The sequence below is a fragment of the Folsomia candida genome, unplaced genomic scaffold (assembly GCF_002217175.1).
Source record: "Folsomia candida strain VU population unplaced genomic scaffold, ASM221717v1 Fcan01_Sc001, whole genome shotgun sequence".
Taxonomy (NCBI): Eukaryota; Metazoa; Arthropoda; class Collembola; order Entomobryomorpha; family Isotomidae; genus Folsomia; species Folsomia candida.
In genome coordinates, this window is record NW_019091193.1 from 21,521,065 (window position 1) to 21,548,058 (window position 26,994).

The 26,994-nt window shown below is 40.1% G+C and overlaps 1 protein-coding gene across 4 annotated transcripts in view; it reads left to right on the forward strand.

Moving 5' to 3' along the window:
• Positions 1-1,327: 1,327 nt before the first annotated feature.
• Positions 1,328-26,994, forward strand: part of LOC110852731 (zwei Ig domain protein zig-8) — a 70,371-nt gene continuing 44,704 nt past the window's right edge. For 3 of the 4 annotated variants that reach the window (XR_004835806.1, XR_004835809.1, XR_004835811.1), the window contains exon 1: positions 1,328-3,154. Coding sequence is in view for 1 of the 4 variants with exons in the window: in XM_022100846.2 (XP_021956538.2) it covers positions 3,094-3,154 (61 nt within the window). In the remaining 3 variants the exon portion in view is untranslated. The remainder of the gene's footprint in view (positions 3,155-26,994) is intronic. The other variant, XM_022100846.2, reaches the window with a different exon arrangement.

A 26,994-nucleotide genomic window follows, 5' to 3' on the forward strand; every position in this document is an offset into this window, starting at 1 on the left:
TATTGTTAAAATTCTGACGAGAGTCCTTAAAATTCAAGAAAATTAGGATGAGTTTCGTAATGATTACATAATATTCCACCCTTGTCGTTGGTAGATGTGAATCAAGTGTGTGAATTTATCCGCAGTCATTTCATTACATGTTGCGTTGTATGTTCATATGTGTGTGTGTTTGATATAGATACTTACATAACACGAGGAGAGGGAGGGTGCATCTCTTTAAATATTTAACACTTTGGAATGAGAGACTTATTTACAAATGGATATGGAGGGAGAGAGGGCGACTTGAATTCGCATCTCAAACATAGATCTTCCACTTTCCCCGACTCAATTTAAATTCAAAACTTCAGTCAAAGACCTTTCTTGTGTGTGGGCGGCCGATGATAGTGGCGGAGACGGGGTGCGTGTGTGCTTTGTCTGCGTACGTACGTATGTAAATATGTGAGGGATGCACATTCATTACTTTGAGTGAGATGAGATGTGACGAGGTGCAATTCAATTTCACCACAAATGCAATTTCAGATAGGCCGATGCAGATGCATGTTTGTTTATAACAAAGGAAATATTCAGAGAGCGAGAGGATGAGTGAGTACATCTTTTGTGTGAAAGGGTGATGTGGGTGGGTCCAGATGTGTGTTGCGGTTTTCTGGAATAGCTTCCAAGTGGAAATAACACAACATTACTTCTCATTTGAAAGCTTTTAATGCGCTAAATAATTTGACACGAGGAATAACTCGACCCACTCTCAACCAGTGGCAAGGCAGATGAGGCAGTCAATCCCGCAGTCATGGTTCAATTACAAACTGGATTGCTTACTGCTTGTACATGCTTATGTAAGTATGACGCCGCTAAAACAAAAGTTGTTAATGTACTAACAAACCAAACCAGAATGGCATCCTACAATTAGGCGCAATATGCATGCAATAGTCTCAAATACGAATTATGAGATGTCATGAATTGATATTTGTATCGAGAACAACGGAACCAGTCCAAGCCTCATGAATTTCAATAATGTTTCTGTCTCATAGGAGGAGGTCTTACTTCTGAGGAAATCTAATGCAAAGGACAAAATTGAGACAATTCATACGCACACATACACAAATTTTTGTAAAACTATGGATAACAGGAATTGCTAGGGTTAAGCCTTGCGCCTAAGTTAAACAAGTTTGAAGTTGCTGTGTGATTTATAAGCAGAAACCTGCGCCAAGATGGAATGGGGGAACTCGGGTGAAAGTGCTCAACTTTCTCTCTGCCCCCACCACCACCACCACCGCTCGCTAGCCCACAAAGCACCAGGCTCGCTCTCATCCAGCCTCAGTCGTAGAGCGTCGTGCTTTTGAGTCCGTCGTCTGTGAATCACGGTACATACAACAAGAGGCAGGTTACCAAACTCCAGCTCTTTGTTAAGTGCAGAATCAGAAGCATTTCTCTCCGTTCGCATTTCCGCACGTATACATGTCATGGACAGTCTGGCTTCAACATACATCTCATTTTTCTTGGAGGGAGAAGCATTAGTGCTAAAATAAGTTCTCTTTGATCCTTATTAATCTCCAAAACTTGCTCAACTCACTTTCACTCAAAGTTGTTGAAATAAATCGGTGAAAGTCCCATTTTACAATGTGTCAAGTACTTGAAACCATTCTCAGTCAGACACAGAATTCGTGGTGCGTTGTAGCGGTGAGAGCGTGAATTGATTTGTTTACGTATTCAATACCTGACCATTCCGGACAGTCGTGTGTGTGCATGGTGCGAGTGAAGCAAAAGTGAAACAAAGGTACGGTATCGTTAGGATGAGTCCAGTCATTCTGCTCGTAAAGCATAAATTGTTAACCAGGGAGTAAAACTTTTATTTGCCACGGCACAATCAAAGTATTTACTCAAACACCGGGTGCGTACGCGTGTTGAAAAGAAATAATAGACAATCATACCCTTATCCAAACTCCCGATCGTCGCTTTCTCCCACATGCATTGTATTGTGCTATGCATATTCCATGACTGGTGTCCAGCCCGTGAACTCGCAGACGGATTGATGGTATTGTATTGTACATATTTGAATCGTGAGCATTGTTCGCTTTTTAATTGTCGCGCAATTAGAACGGCAGCTATTTAACGGAAAACTCAACAGCGGCATATAAATCATTCAATCCTTAAACTGGTCATCAAAAACTATCCCGGTGAACGTTTCTTTACTAAAACTTACAACTTGAACCACCAAGTAATTAGAAGTATGGGATAATTACCATTATAATTCGATTATTAATCTTCACTAATATTCCCTAATCTAGAGAAAATTCAATTTGACCACTAATCGAGTCCTCCAAGTGGATAAACTGATTAAACTTCCATCTTAGAACATTGAATCGTCGTCTCATCTACTCCGGTGGATCATCACAATATCTTATTAAAAAGCTCCGTTCAGCCAATCACCCAAATTCCGGAACAAACTCCATCCACCCATCCATCAAACCCATTTATCTCTCCTTTTGGATTTTTCTTCTTGTGGCAAAACTGTGTATCATCATCCTCATATCTTCTTCTTCGTGGTTGGAGTTTTTATCTCAAAAAGAAATGAAAGGATATCTCCTTCCTTTTGAACTGGTCTAGGTGCGTGTGCTGTGTGTTTTAGATTTAATGCGATTAATCTCGTTATGCTCAAAACTTGAAAGGGAGGAAGAATAAGACTTTTCTCTCACTCACTCACTCACTCCCGGACGAGGAGAGAGTGCAAGCAGCCAGCAAGATCTCTTTTAGTCAGCACCACTCACTTGACTTAATCCATCCATGCTCAAGACGAAACGATACCAACTCTAAACTGGAGATTGGATATACGAGTACGTAATATATCGTTATTTTATCACTACAACGGCCAACGACGTCATCCCGACCGACGTCCCCCATCAACTGTGCTGAAAAATACCACTAGAAAGTATACATCTTAAAAAAATAAGGCCGAACAAAGGCTAGCCTTTTATATGAAAACCTTTGAAGAATGTTTGTGAATTGTTTATTCAGTGACAACAAGTAGTGACGTAGTGATATACATACGCAACACAGATACAATTTCACTTCTGGAATCTAAAGACCCATAGCAAGTCCATGATGCCAAGCAAGATGAACATTATGCGTTTCCATCTCGTCGTTGCGTTTTTGTTTGCAGGTAATAAAACCGTTTCTTACAAATGACATAGTTATCCCATCACACAAAAAACATGGATGGTTTAGGGTAGATTTAAAACGGCGTAAACATAAACATTAGCATTAAACCATATGAACATATGTATCTAAATATGTATGTAGGTCCCTACACACACACTTTAGAAACACTCTTATTTATACGTAGAATACATGGATGCTTTTCATCAACGGCATGTACATACGTACAATGGCTTTATTTGCCCTACTATTTCATTCGTCTGTGCAAATGAAAAATTGCAATTTACTAAAAGCCCAGAAAAGTTTAAGTGCGACCTTTTATTGAGACTTGAGTTTACGACATGAAAAAAAATCCAAGGCATTGTAAGACGAAGAAGTTACTTTGTTTTACTTACTCTCCACTTTTTCAATAATGCTCACATCACATCCGTCTCCCTTTTCACCACGACTATATCTTTGTGTGCAGTACATTATGTTGTTGTTGCAAAGTCAGAAACAAATTGATTAATCTTTAAATTGAGGACGGGTTTTGGGAGAGGAAAAGCAAAGTAAAGTTAAAACTCTCTCCGTCTTTCACAACCACCCAGTTACCAACTTCCAGCCGGAGAGAGAGAGAGCGAGATAGATTGGGATGGATGAACTATGGAAGTCTCAACTCAACTCCACAAACTTTTTGACAGGAAGCTGGGAGCTAGCACAAATACCACGTACATACATTCGCAGTTCATACGTACGTACGTATTTACCAAACCCGGTGAAAACCTCAGAGATTATTCGTCACATTTGTTGCACTATTTCAGTCAGTGAAATCGCTATTTAGAATTTCTATAACGAGTGCAAATCATAAGTTTGTAAAAGGCATCGATTGTATTTAAAAGTTTCAAACTGCAAATCTGTGAATTGGTTGATTCTAAATAAAATGAACATGAATGCGTTTCTAACACTTAATCACCGCAGTTAGAAGAAATTGTAGACGATGGTCATAGGAAGGGAGAAAATTCACAAGTGTTGCAGGACGACGGACCACTTTTGGAGGAAAACTCAAGGTTCAAGTGTGTGGTAGTTTTACCTGCCTCTGCTAAATAAACTTGTTCACCGTCTTCCTTCCCTTCATCCTGCGAACAACTTAACCGATCTCGTCCACATCCTCCTACATGGTCCTCCTCCCGTGTGTACATGTTGTATATGTTTCAACCCTGCTGCGTGCACCACAAAGCTTAAGCAGTGCGAAGGTATTTTATCCAAGAGAAAGTTGCCAAATTCTTGTCTCTTCACTCCGTCCCAGGGGACTTTTGACTTTCGCTAACTACTTTGCTTCCACTACACCCAAACTACAAGTCAAGTACAACCTGGACGACAAGTAAATCCAAAATTGCAACTCTGCCAGACTTTTCCCTCCTTTATATTGAAGGAAAAGTTGCTAAATTCACATTATTCTCCAACTTACACAGTTATTAATTGGGTTAAAATCACAACGATTAGCAGTTTGGCGAAAAATGGCTTCCATTCCAGATCACTGTAATAAACTTTCACTTCCTTCCTTCCTTCCTGCCACCTTTCCCACCCACTGGCACGCATATGAATTCATGTATCTATCCGTTCATCTCATCCACGCATGGATGCAGAGGATGGGCTGGTTCGAAACCCACCTAATAAAAGGAGGACACTGAGAATATTCATTTGATTGTGACGCGAGGTGACTCCTTGCTGGGCTCCTTCTTGACTTTCTCCTTCATTTCTCTCTCTCTGGGGAGGAACGATAAAGTTAAAAGGAAAAGGAATAAATTAGAACGCAGGTTTATCAGATGGAAGGCGAGTCAAAAGTGCTGACTCTACACGTACCACGACATCCCACCACTCATACTCCCAACCAACCAACTTCTTATTTTACATCCGCATTTACTTTCCCTCATAAAGATGTGTCCTCCAATTTACAACTCACTGTCGCCTAAATATCACTAATGCCAATAAATGACAGGGCCAAAGTGTAACTCGCTTCGCTGGAGATAACAAAGTTGAAGGTCGAAGAGTTGCTCGTAAACGGGTTAGCGCTGCAATAATCCTGAGAAAAAAATACGAAATTGTTTACTGCATTTTATAAGTGAAACCGTAAGATAGTAGGTCAGTAGGTTTTTTAGGTGGGCTGGTTCATGGTCGTTAACTGGCAAGATGGTCTTCATCAAGTGGTTCATCTTCACAAATCTTTACAATTCTGAGGCAAATATTCATTCACACATTTCTGGAGCAGAATCAAGAGGACTAGAATTATGTCAACTTTACCAAACACGGCTCTTCAATTAACTCATCTTTGCAGGTTTTCACCTCTCCGTAATTATAAAGTATACATAGAACCCACAAGTCGTAAATAATTAAGGGATTGTGGGCAGAGGATGGTTATTACATCATTACAATTATGCGACACTGCTAGTCAAGGTTTTTGTTACTTTCACTTATGTACATACATATAATGTGAAAATGACGGGTCTTGTTTAAATATATTGGTTTTCTAAATTCATACAGCAATCATACATAAGTAAAGTGAATACAAAGCTATTACGTCACTTAAATTTTCTCTTTCGTTTAATTAGCAACTTGGTTAATTATTAAATTATGATTCTTAAAAACTCTGTAATAAACCAGTATGCATATATTTCTAAGTATAGCTGCATAGATTCGTTAAATATTAATTATTTGGTCGCATTAAGCAAGAAGTGTTCAATAATTCGTTTAACGTTAATAAATAATTTCCTAGCAGTGCCAAAATAGTTCAGAATTGGCCATTAGTTGGTCGCGAGTGTGTACAGTATTAATTATTCGGAATCATCAAACGGTTTGAAATGTCGTTGAACGATGGGGGTTTATTAAGTTCCGTTTTATCTGGTTGCGAAATTCTTCTTTGAAATTAAAATGCTCGTCTAATCTGATTTTTGAAAGGATTGCTGCTATGCATACTCCTGATGAAACGATCGACGTATTAATATATGTATCACCACCTCCCAGTAGTTTTATCTTTGATGTTGATAAATCGGAGGTACGTAAGTGAGGAGGCTTTGATCTACAGACATCTTTGATCACTTCGATCGCATAAAAGCAGAACAGACTTACAGAGAAGGGATCGCTAAATAGTAATCGCGCCAAATCCCCAATAACTTTCGAACAGTTTGGAGTGTCCGCTTAAAATTTTGGGGATCGTAGTGGTATGCATTTTAGGTCATGTGCAAAATTTAGCCAGTTTCAAAGGTAACATAAAAAACTTTCCAGGCTTAATTAAGATAGCTTGGTCGCTTAAAAGGTCAGAGGTCAGGATTTCTTATTTATGTCTTCTGTAAAATACGGAGGCCTCGAAAGTGACCTAGTCAATTACGGAGCGCACTGCAATAGGACAAGTGTGATCCAAGATTATCAAACCGACTGAAAAGACAAACTTAAGATGAAAATTGTTTTGAATAGTGAATTTGCCAAGTCTCTTAATATAAGCCGAAAAGATATTTTTCTCTTGGGATACTTTTAGCAAAATTTTTTGTGCAACGCCGTTTTAAAATAACGGGAGTTAGGAAGTTAAAAACGAACACTTTTTTCTGACTTAGCCGCATTGCCCATCGTGTACAAAACCTTAAACCCCATATGTCAACTTGTGGTTCGAGTAAAGGGCTCTCACACAGAAAATACTAGAGATCTACACTTCAAACCAGTCTGGAGTTATTAAAGGTCAGGCGCGATCACCATTTAGCGATCCATGCTCTGTATTAATGAATATGATGACATAATATTTATCGATTTAGCTACTTTTCGGGTTCAGTTCGTAATTAAGTACGTGTCGTCCCTGTTGAACTGTTGGTACAAAACTTGGTTTTCAAGATCATTTGTTTGGGTTTTAATTAAATATCAAAATATCATCGCCAGATCTTTTGGGGATGATACATAAGTTTTACAAATAGAGCATAAATGTTCAGTAGACACTGTACGAAATATATCTTTTTAACTAACGCATATTTTCATTGGAGGGACATCACGCTCTGCTTAAATTCTATCATTTTCTTTAATGTGTATATTTTACAAGGACCCTGGTGATGCCGTTCATTGTAATTGCTTTTACTTTCCCCCTAAAGTGAAGGTGCCTTGAACTTATTTACAAGAGTGATTTAATTTACAATGGAAATTTTTCGCAATTTTAGAAATTCTCAAACTGTGATAGAATTGATAAACACGTTTTGAAGGGAGACTTGAGCAGTCTTTGCAAGCAAGTGGATCAAATTTAACTCGCTTTGGCATATTCTTTTTCCGTGTGTTCGTTTTGCAAAGTGGATGCAAAGCAGCGCAGTGTGGAGAGTGGGAAGCATAAGTAAATTATGATTATGGGCTGGTCTTCATCCACTCTCGCCCCACAGCCTCTCACTTTCTCTCCTCGCTTTCTCCCAGCTAATTCCACACATGAAACCCCGTGACCGTCATATTCGGCTCTATCTACAACGCCGAGAAAAAGTTTGTGTGGGTGCAAATTCGCTTTACCCTCAGTCTTACTAGAAGCCAACACATACAAATCTGTTGGTCGTGTCCATCGAACTAACCACTGCCTTCGTTGTAGAATCTACCTATCTGTTTCTCCAGCATAGTCCAAAACCTTAGTTGGTTCATTTATCTCTTGTCTGCTACATACATACACATGACTTGAAGACAAAGGTTGCTTTGGTTGAATGATGTACTTCAGAAACTACGTATGATGTAGCTGCCGGCAATGGAAGGATCGTTAACACTTGCCTTGGATTTCTGCTGTCATGAAAGAACAGGTGAATGAGACAGAGATCATTAACCATTTCATCGCTACACAGGTAAAAACTGGCAGATGTGCATGCAAACGTGCCAATATTTTGCATAATACGTTAAATATGAGTCTCTCTTTTATGACTATGAAAATCGATAATCGAGAACAAAATTTCTAAAAAAATTTGCGACATTTCCAAGAAATTGTCACTTCATATGTAATCTCCCCCCAGTTTTGCCCCACGGCAAAGTAAGTATTCTTGTGGATCTCGTTAAATGTTGGGTTCAGTTTTCTTCTTCTTGTACTTTAGTTTGTTGCTGATACGAGCGAACGTGTGGGATTGGTTGCAGTGCAGCTCTGTTAAGTGAAAGCAGCTGCAGTAAACGGCAGGAGAGAGGAAGAGAGAGGAAGGCGTTGATTCCATTCTCCTCGTTAGTTTAGTTTCGTGGTTTCTCCGAACTGAGATGGGTAGCAATTTGATAGCCGGTGAGCGAATGGAGGGTAAACCAAACTACACCGAATATTGTCTATTATTCCGCACTTGGTACGCAACTACGAAAATATGATTTCATACGAGGTTGGTGCAAGGCAATCCAATTTCGTCGAGGGGCGAATACTATTCCCGTAGATTTATTTATGCAAGTTTGAAAACACCTTTCTTCACTCCGGTTCATATTTTATACTAATAACACATCTGAAAAATTAACCCATTCAAAATGGGAGAAATTTCTGGGGTTAATATCAACATTGATAGCAGCGTATAAATTGTGTGTGTGTATGTAGTTGCAAGGGCTGGGTTATTGATTCGATTCCCTTTCTTCTCGTCTTCCTTCTTTCTTCTTCATTATTGCCGTTCTTTCACTTGCCTGGAGCCACCACTAAATAATGTTGGGCTGGGACGAGTGATTGACTTACCCGCCACTTTGAAACGAAGCATAAGGAATTTATGAGAGTCGAAATAGTCAATAACTGTCACCCGATATGAGCTTTGTTACACTTTGCTTAGCTAAACCAAAGCAATTCGAACGGAGAGCATGCTTTCCTTCTCTAATCTGCGTAACATTATGGTCATGGTTAGTGGTGCCATTTGGTTAGTGATAATTCAGTAATGACCACTTTCTCCTGCCAAATGAAGTAATTATGTGCTGCCTCTCCTGAAAAAAAACATGGTTAAGTTACAGTTATTCTTTAAATGTAACCTCTGAGATAAATATTAATAACCACGTGTCAGACAAGCAGGTGCCTTTTAAAGGGTGCTGAATACACATACACATGTGTATTTATGAAACCGATATTTGTTGTGGGTCTGGTCCTCCACGATTTAACTTACCAACATTACGAAAGTGGCGATAGGGAAAATGAAGTTTGGTTAGTTATAGGTGGCCACTACAGGGATGCATGAGTTAGCATTAATAGATTTGACACTATTTCAGTTTTCGTCCATTTTAATTGGTGGAAGAATATGTGTCTTTTAATAAGCTCAATCAATCAAACTCCCCTTCAAATTTCCGATGCCAAGCTTTCCCTCATTCATCAAAGCCCAGTTATTCACATCACCCGTCACGAGAGTGTAAGTAAGGCTGCAATGAACACCAGCAAAGGAACCACAACCACTTCTTTCCGTGAAGTGCGGGGCTTTCTCACACCACACGACACACCAACCAACCATCATCATCTCGTACACAAACTCTCACCATTCATGTAACGACAGAGCTGCAGGAACAAGAAGTAGGTACCAAAAGGAGGCAGACTTTCTCTCGTGTTTTCTCCAACAGTGTAAAGTTGCAGATCTTTCACACACCAAACTCATTATTATTATACGAACAAACTAATGCAAAGCATTTTCTGGATTTGCTTTCACTGCTTAATCATGGCACAAAACCCTTTACGAATTTTGAAACATTATTGCAAACAACTATACAGCTAAGGAGTACATGTGCATGTACATATGTACACAGCATGTCGTGTGGAAAAAGTGCAGTGCATATGGTTATTATGTACATATTAGAGATGTGGGCTCATGGTTGATATGGTTGAGAGGCTCAATCCATCAATTTATTTTGTGTGCTTTGTTCAGACTGTTGCTCAAATTTCTGCCAAGAAGCTATATTAAGTATGAGCAGCTTATTATGTGTATACATAGCTGGCTGTTGATAAGCCATTCTTCAAAAAGTTTACTTTCGTACTGTGGCACTGTATGCCCGTAAAGCACGCCTGGATTCTGGCTACTTCATGATTAGGGTCACCTTAAGAATAATGTCCTATTTACCTAATAAATTGGTCCCATGCAACAATGATGGGATTTCCAACACCACTCGTCGTATATGAATGCAAATAGAGATATGCAGTCGATATAGGAATAATCACACCACTCGCTCCTGACATTTCGAATTTGAGTATGTACTTGGTGCAGTTCGATGTTGTACAATTCGTGTAGCGTGACCAACTTATCCAATTTAGCTTGGATACAGGGTCAAAACTTTAATTGAATTTCTGCTCATAATAAATTATTCCTAATCTTCCTTTCTTTGCACTTTGAGTAATGTCATTTCCTTCTCCCTTGAATCTTACACACTTTCACATTTGCATATACGTACTGATGGTGATGACTATTATAGCAGGTTTCAGTCAACTTATGTAAGTTTGACTGACTTGACTGGGCAATGCAAATTGTAGAGGAATACGGAGAAGATATAATGAGCAACAACGTGGATAAATTGCTGGCCAAAAATTTCACTTTATCATCTAATTCAAATCAAGTATAGTCCTGACATTCCTTCCAGAATAGATGAGACGACCAGAATGTCCCACTCTGCATGGGTTCTTGTTACCAATTTAGAATTCCTTTTCATTATTTACGTTTCCTTGCAAAACTAGCCACCAACCAATTTCTTAGCAGTTTCGTGGGCCTCCTTTATTGGCACCCATCCCCGTTATTCTACTTGCTATACGGCAGATCGTGGTCTTTAACCCTTTAGCATGTATGATTAACGACAAGAAAATGCATTAAATCGGGGACACTATAAGAATGTTGTGGTCATGGCGCGGGAGGAGAAATTCAGGAGTTTTTAATAAAACTCGGAAAACTGAAAAATCAAAAATTTAACATTGAGTTGTATAGGGAAATATCCAAATTTTTGGGAAGAAAATCTTCAAATTTAGCATTGTGTTGGCATAGGAGAAATGCCTCAAAATTGCAACAAATTTTAGGTCGCGGAGAGAAAATGGTGAAAATCAATGACCTCCTAGAAACGACAATTGTCGTCCTTCCGCGCCATGACCACGATTTTTCAGGACGACTTTTGTCGTACTCCCGAATTAAACCATTTCTTATAAAACGACTATTGTCGTCGTTACAGTTTAAAGGGTTAACAAGGAATCCAAGCTTGATGGCGGATTCGGCGGAGAGAGAAAGTTGGACACAAGATTGATTACATGATTACATGATTATGATTATGATTGTTTCCTTTTCGGTCAACTGAGCCACTGCTGCTCTCTCCTGCTCAACAGTGTCTCGGCACGCGGTGTCAGTCATTCATGCCATTCACGTCATTCATTTATTTCTCGGTGGTGGTTGATGTGGTGCTACAAATTAAATGAAATTGAATGGCACCACTTCGAGTCACACTTCTTTCCACGCTGAATTGAATCCATGCTCAGTAAATAAATGCAAACAGCCATATAACGAGCGTTTTTTTTTTTTACTCTACTAAATATTTTTACTGCTAAACTTTTGTTTTAAATAGAACGACGTAGACATTGTTAGACTTAAAAAGTAATCGCACATTAGTAACAGTTGAATAACAGAGCATCCAGAAATCCAGCATTTAGCAGGACTTGAATAATCTGAAAAGGATTGAGTTGAAGGAAACTCGAGTGGAATGCCGTATATAAATTGCAGCGAGATGAGTGAGGGCGAAGTAGTGTGAGAGGATGAAATGTGTGGTTAGTGGAGCAAATAGTTGAATCAAAGGCTTGGATGCATTTTGTTTTCGATCTTCTTGGACTTGAAGGATTTCACATAATAATGCTTCAAATCTTGAGATGCTGCTTCTCTGTTCTTCATTTTTCCAAAACTGAGATTTTCAACACATTTTGGCCAAGTGCGCAAACAAAGGGAACATCCAAGTGAAAAATAAATAAAAAACCCATGCATTGTCCAAACAATATAAAAACTTAGAATTAATACCCAGAAATTCTTAATACTTAATGAAGCAGTCCAAAATGAAACTATTTTGTATGGAGGCACGGCAAGCTAAGCCTAAATATTTGTAGAAGATTTTGAGACTATGCCGACTGCTTTATCCTTCCACAAAGATAACTGGATTGCTTTGAAAGTTGAGTATCATTTACATTTCTCTTGTGCATTAGAACCGGATTGAATCTAATGAATTTAAAAACAATACCTGTTTCGGTTTTTAAACGACACAGTATATTCCTATTCCAAAATAAAACAGATCGCTTGAACACCACCCCAGACATTACCATTTCAACGGAAATATCTAAGAATGACAGTCTACTCCTCCCACATGGATTCAATTTTGAACTCGTGGTCCTTCCAATCCGACATTTACAAATATATACCCAGCCGACATCTCAAAAATTATTCATTCATGCATCTACGCCCCATCGAACAATTTTATCGACTAGACCGGAACTTCTCTATGCGCAAAGTACTGTATTTATACATTAGACATCACTGAATACTTGCAATTTGCAAGAAACCTCATCCCACAACATTTGCGCTACCGTTGTGCCATATTCTTCGCTTTTGGTTATCAGCCCCGACAGAGAAAGTGTCCATCTTCGCCCTCCTCAGTCACAGGCGGCACGGAGCACGAGTGAAGATAACCGCACCAGCCACTTTATGCCCCAATTATTCCAGCGTCATACACCTGAACAACTAAAAGCTCATCAGACTCTCCAATACTGCGGTATCTCGTTAGATCCTTTATTTCACCACTACACCTTTGTCTGGGTACACCTACGTACATATCAGACCAGTAGACCATCTCTAATAAGCAGTCACCTTTCGAAAGTCGATTGGTACTTGAGGGGCAGAGATGGTTGAAAAATGTGTAAAATGATACATGATTGACAATTAATTTTCCCATAAAAACGGTTATTTTTCGCATGTATAATGTTGTGTCGTACGATAGATCCGATAACATGAGATTTAGCTTGTAAATTGACAGTCCCCTTTTATTGCATATATTGCCTGGACCTTACTGTGGTACTTTCACTTTTTAAACTAAACCCAAAATAAAGTAAATACGATCAATTAAATGGGTAAAGCTAACTTACGATGCAATATTAGTTTCGAAAATATTTCACAGCACTTGTAAAAACTTATCAATACTAATAAATAAAACAAATGGCTGTTTGTTGCCCAAACTTTTTCATACGTAAATCTGTGTGTCGTTGGCATTTGTAAAATTTGCAGAGTTTGAGCAAAAACTTTTCTGTTAGGATTGGAGTAATGTTTGGATATTCTCATGTGCCTCAATCAAGCAAACTTTTGAATATGTCGTCGTTCTCGTGAATTTGGAGAGAGGGTTGAATCTAGAATGTAGTCCAGCAGGTCGTTACGACAGAATTGTGTACAGCTATCCATCCGCATCTGTCCCCTGGATGGATGGATAGATGACACTTGTACCAAGATGGCAAGTGTGTCTCTGGGGAAATAAGCTGCTAGAAAATGTTTATGTGTGGTCTCCCCTTCCGGCTCAAATCATTTTCTTCACTTTATTCTTCCAAATCCAAGTTATTTTCGCAATTACATTCGTAAATCCTGACTTCTTTTCCTCCAGAAAAGTTTCAGAATCGGTCCAGAGCTTGGAATATTTGCGAATTGTAATACTTGTGAAACTTTCTTTTAAAGTTTTCATGTTGATTTTAAGAATGTCGCCACAACATGTCGTTTGTGTGAGGTCGTGACAAACGTCGTCGTATTTTCAGCACTGCCGTCAAAAGGAAGCCGTCGTAGCCTATTTAAATATGCTACCATCATCATCAACGACCTTACACAATGTACATATATGGATGAAGTATGAGCCAAAGTGCGGCACCAAGACTAGAATATTTTCCATGTCATTTTCACTGATTTATTTCAACGCCTTCGACCTGCAACGTATCTGTTTGAAAATTCATGGACTGCAGGGTTTGCCACGTGCCCTAAATATATAGAGGAAAGTTAGTACGTATCATTCTAATATAAATAGTAAGGATTTGAGAGCAATCTGGTTATTTTTTCCCATTTTCCACAATTCAGCTAAATATGGTGCTCAGGGCAGAGGAGAAAAAGCCGAGCTCGAGTGTATCTTCTTTTCCATTCCGAACGTATACAAGTAGTGTAAAATACCCACCTTTGAACAGTATGTTATATAACTGCCCGTGGCTGGACGGGGGCCAATTTATAAATCCGCCGTCATCCTTATATTGTCATACCCTTTGGCCAGTGTCCAAGGAGTGAGAAACGCTGATACAACAGGGTAGCGACGACGACGAGAGCCTCCACGCTTGCAGAAGCAGTCACACTATTTCCTAGCAGTCGTCGTCAGCACGGCGCAGCATGGGCTGACTGACTTCATATGCCGTTCACTTGCTCGTTCCTGCTCTCACCACGGAAAATCTACATTCCGAGTTCAGATGCAAGGAGGGAAGCAGCATGGGAAAGCAAAAAATGGAGAAAGCAGCAGTGTCAGCCGCATGTTAAAAGTAAAAGTAATTCTTGGAAACGGCTGCCTGATGGAAGTAAAAGTAGACGGAAAGGCACCTGTCTAAAATCACAGTTTTTTATAAACTTCCTTCACTCTTAGGACAATCTAGCAGCAGATTTCGAGAGAATTCTTGAATTACTTATACGAGTACGTGTATTATGCATATATTTTAGTGTGCCATTTATTATTTTATTTGTGCTTACTCACATTCTTATTTGTGACCCAGTCTTATTGAATTTTCGAAAAAAAACTGAGCACATCGCATAAACTATGTACATAAACTACATAACATGTATGAATATATCCGTCCCCTGCAATATATCCTTTATTCCGGCTTTCATCAATACAAGTATTTTTTTTACTCTGTTCGACTGAGCACGAAATCTAAGAGAAATCCAAGAAAAGGTCAAATTTCATCATAAACGTCGATATTTGATCTAGCAAACAAAGCGGCTCGGTGCACAGCCGGGGGCACTCATAAAACCAGGACGAGTGAAATAAAACAAAGACGCGAAGGAAAATACTTACCCGTATGTACGGACTCACCAAATAATACTCGGCGTCACAATGGCCAGCCCACGTATATTCATCCCTCTCTCTCTGCCTATTCGAATTGGAATCTATATTATGTCCGCAACCTGAATGTGTCCCGTTTCCTTCCTCCAGCCCTGCACATGGATCGGTGGAGGTGCGCCCGAGTTGGGAGCGGACAGATCTATGGCCAAGGGAGGTATTTTATCCGTGGGTTGAAGCGAGAGGAAGGATTCGGAAGGAGAGGAAGTGTTTATCAGGAAATAAAAGAGGAGGAGGAGGATTTATTGTCCCAAGAAGTGACCCTCGGATAGAGCATCCGAATTCTTTTTACTCACATGCACCACATCTAACTAAGCTCCCTGTCTGGCCTCAGCCAGGTTATGCATATATCGCGCCTTACGCAGGGTTCCGCTGGAAGACGCCCTCTGATTTTATACACATAATCCAGTGATACGGTTTGTGTACACATTCTGGGAAATCACAAATTTTGCAGTTTTTCATCATAATGTGCCCTTTTTCATGTCCTTTTGATCCCTTACGACGCGACTGATGCCCTTTCCTATAGTTCATGCACAGCATTGCTCCCTCCCTGCACACAAGAAGCTAAAGTTCAGTTGTATCATGAGGAATGTAGCAATTTAGAGTGGGTGTCTGCGCCTCGGCTGAACTGTTGGAAGAGTGGCCAAAAGTACCAAAAGTTTTTACAACTTCCGTAATGCCCCCACTACTCCGGACTTTGTCTCTCTCTCTCTCCGTCCATCTCGCAATTCATATATAGCAAGTAGGCATCCTCCACACAGACACGTAGTGATGTAATCTGGTGGCGTTTGGGATGGGGTATGCACGTCCAAAAGTGCACGTACATAGGTCACAATAAATGTTGGGAAGAATAAGCTGGCAAAATTTGTATGCTATACTAAATGACTAGGGAAATATTTTTTGCTGTTATAAATTACTCGCCAATTTTACGTTTGCCAAAATTTTCCAAACGGGTACTCGCTTCCCACATGGTATAACAAGTTTATGGTTTACTTAGAGAAAATAACATGAAATAGAATAGTTTCTGCCATTTTAGACCCAGTTTGTGAGCTTAGGAAGCACAAGTGGCTCATTTTGTGGAGCAGAGACAATGTTTCGTTGTTGGCTGGCTGGTTGAAGAGAATCTGGTCGTCTGATTGTGCGGAGAAAGCATTGAATTCATTCTTCCTTCCTTCCTCCCATTCTCCTGCTCCCATCTTCTCCTATGGACCCTGACCCAAAATACTTTCACTCTCTCTCTTCCTTGGGGGAATTTATATTCACAAGACCAAAATGTTCCTTGTTCACTCCAGGCTGATTAATTATCCTCCTCGCAGTGTAGTGATCATGGGGGGCAAGCTGACAAAGATGCAGACACTGTCTCAAACACTGCTCCTCTGGCCCCCAAAAGACGCCATACAAATGGCTGCTTCTTCATTCCCCACATTCTTGACTATCTCTCCGCTCCACAACGTAAAACTGGGCACTGAAATATTTAAGTAAAAGAATTTCGTAGTAATGATAAAAATACAGACCAGACGAGCAGAGTAAATTGGATGTACAACCATCATTGAAAACTTTCACCACTGTATTAGACTTATGCAAATCGCACAAAGCATCTCTGGAAAGTTTTTTTTCTCACTTTTACTTTGATCTTATCATTTGCATCTAACCATCCATCCGAATCGACCTTCAAAGTTTTGCATCTAATCTTCCTTTGCTTACTGTTGTGAATACAAAAGTTTGCCAATTTCTGTAAATCTCGATACAAATTTTGACATCATTTTCTGATGTAATTTTCACCAGCAAAGTTAAATTACCACGGTGCAGTTGAATAAGCGTCATTTGGGTAGGATAATAATTTCTTGCTACGTATGCATGGTGTCGGAGTTCCAGCACTTTTTACAGCGACAATGTTGCTCTACATACATAAATAAATATTAGTTATATGAATGACAACTACTGAATAATGCATATCGATACGTGAGAACATCTCCTCCAGTTTTCGAGCAATATTATTATTCAGCCGATTTTTCATTAATATTGTTGCGCACCTCTCGTCCAATTTAAATATAATGTAAGAAAATATGTTGAACTAAATATCCGGAGCTGATGATGATGGGAATGAAGAGGAGTCCGCCCCAGTGGCCTAAATGCATACGAACGTATGTACGTATGTACACAGTCAGCAGTCTACTCTGGATGTCTGTGAATGTTTTGTTTGGAGTTTGGAGAAAGGAAGTAGAACATTAAGCACAACATCTTCAGTTCAGCCTCGTCCTGGAATGAATTGAATCTATTCATTGGGTGAGTGAAGGAGCAGAAATGGAAATAGGTCAGCCATCTGAACATGGAGAGGAAATTTCTACGACTTCCGAACGACACTTTCTTCTCCTAACAATAAGTCATTAGGACTCCTTTGTCCGGGCCTCCTTTCATTCACAAATTACTCGAGAAATATATATAACACAAGTTGTATTGTTGTGTCAGCCAACTTGTTCTGGACGGCGGAAGGTGTGTCATGCCGTGAATGGAGTGATCTTGAGGCCAGAACGACCATATTGACTTCAGAGATATGCTGCTCACTTCCTCTCCCTGAGCGAGGGAGAGACAGAGATGGATGGAACAATAGAATTAAGCGATTCATTACATAGTAATAAGCAGAAGGGTGACCTTCCCTTTAGCAAAGCCAGGGTTGTGGTGGTTCCTAAATAAAAGAACGGCCAGATTAAGCTAGAATCTGTACACAAAGGAAGTTAAAGATCCCCTTGGTTTACATATGTATCGTCACTCCAAGATCCAACAGGTACTGCATAGCGTCCTGGAATTTGCAACTCAATTCAGTATTTCATGATAATTTGATTGTTGTTTTGGTGAAAGCATTACATAAGTTGTGCTATGTATATATGCACGTCGACGACGATTAGACAAAGTTAAAGTACACGGTATGCACATTTGCCAAAAGACATTATCCCCTCATAGAAGGATCATTTAATTGCGAAACTAGGCCGATAAATGTGCATTGTTGGACATTGCATATAAATTAATAATTATAATGAATGACTTAAATAATTACGTATGTATGTAGATACACACTTTGATGTACGATTTGTATATTTGTACTTATTCAATCTCAACTCAACATTTAATTATATAATATTTATATTGCATAACATTCGAAGCTGTAAAGCTTTTTGTTTGACCATTATTCAGCAGAATTTATTACTCGGCTTACTTGCATAACACCATGTGCACAACGGGGCCAAACTTTCTTCTGTGTGACCTTAGAACATATTAAGAAATTAAATGGCATCCTGTGCGACTCTGCTGAGGTTCCTCTTCCTCCATCACATTTGGGGATGTAATGCGAGGAAGAGTGAATTCCGGAGAGCACGGAACAACAAATGCGGGTTAAGGGACCAGGGTGTGCCGAGGATGGATTATGCCAAGGGGAAGGCAGGATATGAGAAGATTAATATTTCATGCACAAGTGGAATAATGTGATTTTCACATTTTCGTTGTAACCCATTCCGAGCGAATTCTCCATCTGCGGTTTCGCCATGCGACCATGACGAATGGCCACTTTCGACTTTCAACTTCAGCCACCACCGCATCAGCAGACGCAGATGGAGAGGAGAAAACAAGCCAAAAAGTGACTCCACCATTATCATTAAGTCGCAGTTGTGGAGCTTCTTAGTTCATTGTCTCCTCGTCACTGTGTTTAGAGCTTCTTAATAACTATTTCCATTACGGCCAGTCTTCTTCCTCGCTTGTCCTGGGAAAAGTAAGTTGGATGCGAACCAAGGCTGAAAATATATTGCTAAATACGAACGTAGGTGACAATATGCATGCAGGACGTTGACTTTCGTAGTAAAAAAAAACTTTCCTATTGCATATTTTTTCTCCATGTGAAAATATACCACTCATTTTACTTTGCTACTAAAAAGAGAAAGTTGAATACGAAACAATACAACGAAAATGATATGCATGCAAATGTAGCACGTGCAGTTTTGACAATTATAAAAGTATTATTCTGACAACCTTGGTAAATTTTTGGATAAATAAATGTGTAATTCCCACTGCTACAAACTTTCATGGTGCACACAGCATCGTGTTAACTTGTAATTTCTTTGTGAAAGTCTGTGAAAGTCAAGAATGGAGTTAATTTGTTATTCCGTTTTGGATTGTTGCCGGTGACTTTCCTTTAACGGAGCTTGAGTTTGTGGTTTTAAATAAAAACTCGGTTCTGCTCACGATCATCACGGACGGAAGACAAGGGAAGGGAAACCCCTGCTCTAAAAATTTGGCCAAACTTGACTTTCTCCTGGAAATGGAGCATTGCAGTGCAGATGGCTCAGCTCAATATGGAGATCTGATTATGCATTTTTCATGAAAAGCTCTGCTGCTCCCTTCGCCTCCAGCACCAGCTCCTTCCTATTCCACAAATCGGACGGTTCACACACAAACCATGTTTCCTTTCCTGCCAGAAAAATTCTCCTTCCATCTCAAAGCTCATAATTATTATCCCAGTGCCTGCTCGTCTCTCGCTCCTTCGTCGGAACAACCACTAAGCGGCAGCCTTTTGAATGCACAATGGTCTTGTAATAGGATGGACGGGAGCTGCTAATGCCCTGGAACCCAGACTACCACTTTTTTATCTCTTTTCCCATGTTTTTGTTTTCTCTCTTCCACTCAAAGTGCGGGTCAGCTACTGAAAACTTTCTCTTCCTCCATTTTATCGGCCCATCGCCCACCCACCACCCAAAGCTAAACTCCGCTCAGCACACAAGCAGGTCCGCCTTATCTTTCCTCCATAATGTCCCCTAATAAAATGGTGGACTTGTGTCGACCGTTTTTTTCGCTCTCTCTCGTCCGTCAGGAGCATTTTAATGGAAACAAAAAGTAATAACAGTGAGGCCCACAATTTCCGATTATCCTAAAATTATAACCTTGTAAGAAAAATAAACAAATATGTACGTGGATACTCACATAATCTACATATGTACAATCAAACGAAGGGTGTGGATGAGGAGATTGCAGCGCTGGTGGAAGTTGGTTGGTCACGTCACACGTTGTTGAAATTTTGTATGCATGAAGAGACGTTGTCTCATATTCGCAAATTCACATCCGTATTCTTTCCGTAATCCGTAATTCCAAGTGGAACGTGCTCACCTCGACTTCCACCACTCACTCACTCACCCGCCCAACCTTCTCCACACCAATATCATTATCATCTCATCTTCACAAAAGTCGACCACACGACTACAACGGCAGTGACACATCCTGTGCCGCCCAGGACCTCAGAATCCAAGGTCTGAGGAAAATAAGAAAATCTGCTACCCCGCAGCAGGAGTCGCACCTCCTCGGGTGAAAGTGGTGGTGGTGACGAGACCGTCGTTCGTAAAATTCCTCCTTTCTTGGTGGAGAAAGAAAGTTTTTCGTGGTGGAGTGCAAGACTTGAACCTGGATTGGATTTAGTATTGCGATATAATTTTTTTGAAAATGTCAGCAACCATTTTTAAAAGCCTTGCTTTTCCTCTCATCTTATTGGAAACCTGCATTTTTATTCCTCGACATAAATAAAACATCAATTTAATATCTACTTCAAAGCAGCAGACTGTGCCGTCAGCTTACACAAACATTCTTTGCGTCTTCTTCTTCTTCTTTTCCTTCCAATGAAAGTGGAGAAAGTGCCCATTTCCTATTTCAAGACGAACGAATATCGCTTTACATATCGGATCGACATGGCATCTCTGCGAAACGGCTCATTTTTTGCAGAAAAGGGAGAGAGCGATCTGCGAGCAAATATGAGCACGTCACTCAAATAAGCCTCCAGAGTTTGTAATGGCGATGGAAGTACGCGCGTACACTGCTACGTCCATAAGTACGTAGCTACGTATGTACGTACGTATATACGTACTTTTGGAATGACGAAGGAATTGTAAAGGGAAGCATGGACCTTCTATTTGCCCCGTTATTACAGAATTGCTGAACTTTACTTACATCTATTTTGAGGCGGACAAGTGATAAACGAGGGAAAAGAAAAGAAAACTGATCTCCAAAAGATGATAAATCTCGCTCTCAAATTACCTCATATTTTCATTGCGATATGCGCTTCAAACTTCAACTTGAACAACTTTGGTATTCAGGATCAGAGGAGTTGTATTACATTCAGGATTATACAACGCAGCCTTGTAATTCCTATTCTCCTCAACATTTGTTCAACTTTTACCCTTGCGCGTATAAGGACAGCCAATTTTAATTGGGTCTCTAATTTCTGGATATTGGAACAAACGCTAAAAACTCGTCTCAATTACTCCTTTCAACACCGCACATTATGTTGGCAAGCATGTAAAACTATTTTGTCCTAGACAAATTAAACAACTAAATAGATATGAGATTTTTTTTACATTTATTTGGAAAATTGAACTTTCGAAACACTTGTTCTTTGCATCTTCTGAGTGTTCTGAGTCGTTTTTAGGATTAGTCGACTAGATTTTCTTGAAGGAGCATGGTAAATGACTGCGCTTCTTGATTTCTCGTCCCAGCCTTGAATAAAAGCGCATGCACGAAGGTAAAGGAGAAAGTGTTATGTTATGGTTATTTCTTGAGATAAAGGTTTGGTATGCAGAGTGTGTATGCGAGTGCTTACTACAGAATATTTTACTACGACAAAAGCCCAATCATATCTCAGCAAGGAGACAACTTCTGATGCCATTAGCCCGACACGAAAGAATAACATTGACAAAAATCAATAATTTTCTACTTTTTATCTCATGATTAACTTTCTCCCAAATAAAAAAGTCAATTTAAACACAGGATGAAATATATCTGCTCACCATTGTCCTCATTTAGCGACATATAATATTCAACATACGACATGCATGTCGACTGGGACCCAAACTATCGCCGTCGTCGTCGTTGTTGAGCTTCAACCCCGGGGTGTCTGATTTATTTTAAGGGAAAACTCTAGACCACACATCAAAACATTATCATCCGAGGCATTATTTTTTGGATTCTCTTTGAAACTGAATTTGGTTTATTCCCCACCGTGTCCTTGCTTTGCTTTATTCCTTTCCCCGTTTTCCTAAATTATCGCGATGATCAAGTACTCGAGTCATATTTTGTGGTGGAGTTCTAGCGTAAAATAAATAAAAAACCCAGGCAAAAATCTGATTCGTTGCCACCATAAAATTAAAAGTTGTAGTAAATAGGACGGGGATAAGGATAAAGTACTTGTCTCTGCTGAATAATTTTATTAAATTCCAGCCCAGAGGCATCCGTTAAGGCGGCTTTCGTACAAAAAGAGTGGCGGAGCTGTGCCTTCATAATCCTTTTGCTGATTTAGTGCAGACTTTTATCCTTTATTTCATGCAAAATTGACGCGATCGCTCACTCTTTGTAGTGATAAATGTATTGTATGTATAACGTAATGTGGCAAAATCAGCAGGGATTTGGTTTGGTCTGTTGTTGAATGGCGTTTATTTAACAGAGAGATGAAAGGGCTCTTAATTACACTCGTTGAAAAATGGGCCGTCGCCACGCACTGCTACCACCACCACCACGTGTTTTGCTGCCGCCCCAAATCGTCGTCGTTGCTGAAGAGTAGATCTGTGCGGTTTTGCACCAAGGAACGAATCCAAGAGAGAGAACGAGGTTTGGTTTGACTTGAGGAAATAAGTTGGGCGTCTTAGCTCCAAGTTATCTATCATGTGATGAGATGCAGAAGGCGGATATCACGGTGAAATTAGGGGACCGAAAATCAACTGCGTTCTATTTATAGGAGAAAGCAGCGAGAGAGAAAGTATTTTTTTCCAAATTTTGCCTCCGTATCGTAAACTTGTAGGATTTTGAAGGGCTTTGGTAATTATGGGGTGAGTTAGTTAGGAAAGACAACCAGCGCTTTTCTCCGTCATCAACTTGGCGAAGAACTCACAAGATTTTGCAGGAGCGAGTGTGGGGCAAGGATTGGGTGTAATTAATGTGGAGAGGGATCGTTTGGTTCAAAGAAGAAGTTCATACCATGCACCACACTGACTGACTGTACTTTACTTTCCCAGTCAAGAAATGTCTTTTTGAAGGAGGCACAAAGAAATAAATTGCTTCTGGGATTTTCCACGCTTCACTGATCTTACTTTCCTGATTAAACTCACTCCTCTCCTTCTTCTCAACCTCTCAGTCTCCACACGACCCGACGGCATTCCTCCTTCAAAGTATATTAGGATATGCATGCATGCATATGTGTGCAGTCCTCCTCCTGCTACGAGGCGGATGGATGGATGGATAGAAGTATATTTTAGGCCCACACCAAATTTTTCTGTTGTACTGCATGTGGGGTGGCTTAGCTCGTAAGAGTAATGTCGTCTCGTGTGTGTCGAAATCTAAATCGGATTTCGACACTGCTTTTTCAGCTCACACATACACACACCAAAGGAAAACGTAGGATTGGATGCATGGATTGGATTGGATTGACCCAACACGCTCACATAAATAACTTGACAAAATGCTTGGCCCCATATTAACAGGTTATGCTCCGTTGTGGGTAATATTAAGTATGGGATCGACAGTGGGCTAAAAGCCTTTACATGCTGCGGATTATCCGGCTGAGGTAAAAATTATGAATGGAACTTGATCTGGTGTAAGCATATTGTGCCAGTCGCATGGGTGTTAAGTATTTTTGTGGTAGTAAACTGATAAGCTGGTGACTTTCCTCCCCTTTTACTACGTAAATAATCACTTTGATTCATACCCGGTAACGTTTTCGCCGTTTGTATGAATGAATACTCGCTTCTCGAATGAGGTAATTTTTATTTTTTATTTATCTAATGGTCCTAATTAAGCGATGTATGATTGACATTGTTTATATCAAGTTACATATCTGTATATGCTCATAGAAGGCTATTTTTATGTATATGCTGTGGAATCAGAAAAGGTGAGCAGGACATTGTTCTTCCTCCTCTCGACAAAGAAATAGTTTACTTCACTCACCCGAGATTTTTCATGTCAGGGCGAAGATATTTCCGAATTTCTCGCTCGGACCCTTACTTTCGCCTCCTTCCCGACATGTTTTGTAGCATTATCCTTCCAAACAAACAGAGGAACAGGTGTCAATCACTTTTGGAGAATGTCTGTGTGTGTGTGGCAGCTTCTCCCTCCGTCTCCCACATCCAAATCGCTCCGATCTCTGCAGAGTAGACTTTACCCTTTCGTCCACTTTCACGTTCAATTTGCTGTCTTGGATGGAGGAGAAAGTGGAGAAAGTTGCTCTGTGAGAGGTTGTGTAGTGAATAGTACTCGCTGGCTGGCTGCCCTTTTCGTCTCCTAAATAATATCACTCATTCGCTCGCTACACAGTTTAGTTCTTCAAGTCGAGGAAATAAGGTGGATGGCTAGCTGGCTGGCTCCTTGGCTGCTCTTCTCATTGATGTGAAGTGGTTGTGGGAGGAAATCTTTTCAAAGATTTAGTTGTCTTTCTCTCATTCTGTCTTGTTGAGATCTTGTGCACGGCTTTGCAGATTTTTGCCTTCGCCTTCGTGCCCTTCGTGCGCTGGGACCAAAAGTCAGAACGGAATGACACTTTGTTAAAATTTGAATGGGAAAATAAAGTTGAAAGGAAATGCTGCCTGGAAAGTGCGCAGCATTCATGAGCTATTTAGTGGCAAAAAGAGCGTAAAACCTTGTCCTCTTTTGATTCATTTATTTCCCATGTCCAGTATAAATTTGTATTCCGAATTCGTCCATCTTCAGTTAGTGTGGGATCAAAGGGACGAGGAAGTGGTGGACAAGTTCACTTTCTTATTTACATTTCATCTCTGTGTACTCAGTCTTTCTTGGTATCTGCCCTGTTTATTCTGCTTTTGATAGTTTGTTTCCTAGTCCACATTTAGGGAGGCTAAAGTAAATAAATTGACTGAGCAGGTATAATGCTGACTGACTGAGGGTGACTGAGTGAGAGGAGCGTGTTGTGTGCAGGATTGAGCTGCCACTGCTGGACTTTCACCAAAACTTGAGACTCGGTCATGTATTGTAGCACGTTGAACATCGGCCAGCATATTCCCTCAACGAAACACTATTACACTCCTGCTCTCTATACGTATTGGCTGTATAACAGTTAACCTCATTTCACACAGCTTGGTCGTCCCTAAGGATATGGTAGCAGGAGAAAGGAATTTCACAGCTGTGTGGGAAAATCAGGAGGAGAAAGTGAATTACGTTTTGTGCATTGAAACATTCTTGGGTTTAAAATATGTATTTATCACATTTTAACAATTAACATACTTTGCGAAATTTTATATAGATTTATTTTCCAAAATTTTCGGATAACAACCAATGCACAGATACAAACGGCATGTGCTACAACTTCACTCTCTCACCCCCTTCCAATTTTCACCTTTCTTCTTGTGTGTTATGTTACGTATACGTTGAGCTTTGCTGCGTCGGCTGTCGTGTTTCTTGTTTCTCATACAGTTTTCTTTATCTCGTCTCGAAATCCTGGATTGTCTGTCCAACTAAAGTGAAAGTCCGACAAGGCCGACGGGATCACCACTGCCACCACCAGAATTGGATGTCTTATCCGTCTCTCTTCTTATCTGGCAGGGCATCATTAGGCATTTCCCACTACACATTCCTCCAGATAGCGAAAAAGGACGACAGTAGTACTACGTAGAAGTAGTTGTGTCCATCCATCACAGAAAAGCTTATGTGTGGGTACGTACGTATCTGTGTAGTCTCTTCACAAATGACTCGCAGAATTCAACGAAGGACTTCACCATAAGTAAAAGTGGCATATGTCGCCATAATTACTGACTGGATTTTTTCTAAATTATCAACCTCCTCTGCCACGGATTATATAATTTAATAATTGGACGACACCGCAACTTTGTACAGTATATGTTATTACCTTTGGAGCGACTTTGCCAACCCGACCGCGGAGTAAAGACCAGCATTCCAACCATGCTATGCTTATCTAGAAGAAAGAGTATCTGTCTTGAGATCCGACAGCTTCTTTCCTTTTCCCTCTTGCACAACACAACTTTTAGCCTCTGACTTAATCCAAATTAAAGACTCGAGATAATAATTTTGCACAGGAGGAGCGGCAGGGCAATAGGTATATTTGCGGACTTTCTCCCCAAGCAGTTTCATTACGAAGGCAGCCCAAGTCTGGAATTTACGCTGCCACAAGAGATAAACCCCGACTATAATTTTGGATTAAAGGGAAGGAGTAATTTTTAAATTGCCTAGATTCTACAAATTGAACCAATTACTCAAAGAAAGTAGTAACCTGACGGTTTTACTGGACTAATCTCAAATCTTAATTAGGGTATCAACTTCCTGGAATAAATCACAGTGAAAAGTCACCCTGGACGAAAAATTAGGAAAAATGAGTGAGGTAAATTCCGTAATAGTGTAACAACCGGAACCAGAACCAAAACAAAGGACATTTAGCCGCCATATGTACGTATGTACATATTTACATACACATGTACAACCTTACACATATAACACAAGGCCTGGGACGAAATGGTTTTGTCGCCGTAGTTCAGCCAATTTCAGTTTTTGCAACATTATCACTAATTGCGATTTGTGATAAAGCTGGATCGTCGGTGGTACAGCTTAATTTTGCGAGAGGGTGGACTGGTGAATGAGAATTCGGCTTAATGAGGTAGAATGTAGTGCCGTACGAAATGTGGGTGACCTGCCTGCTGCCTATCGTTTCGTGTCAAAAGTCAATTACTTTGTGTAAACATTTCCTTGTGTAGCCAGCCTACTTTGATGCAAAGGAAATTGTGTTACCATGATTGGTATCACTGA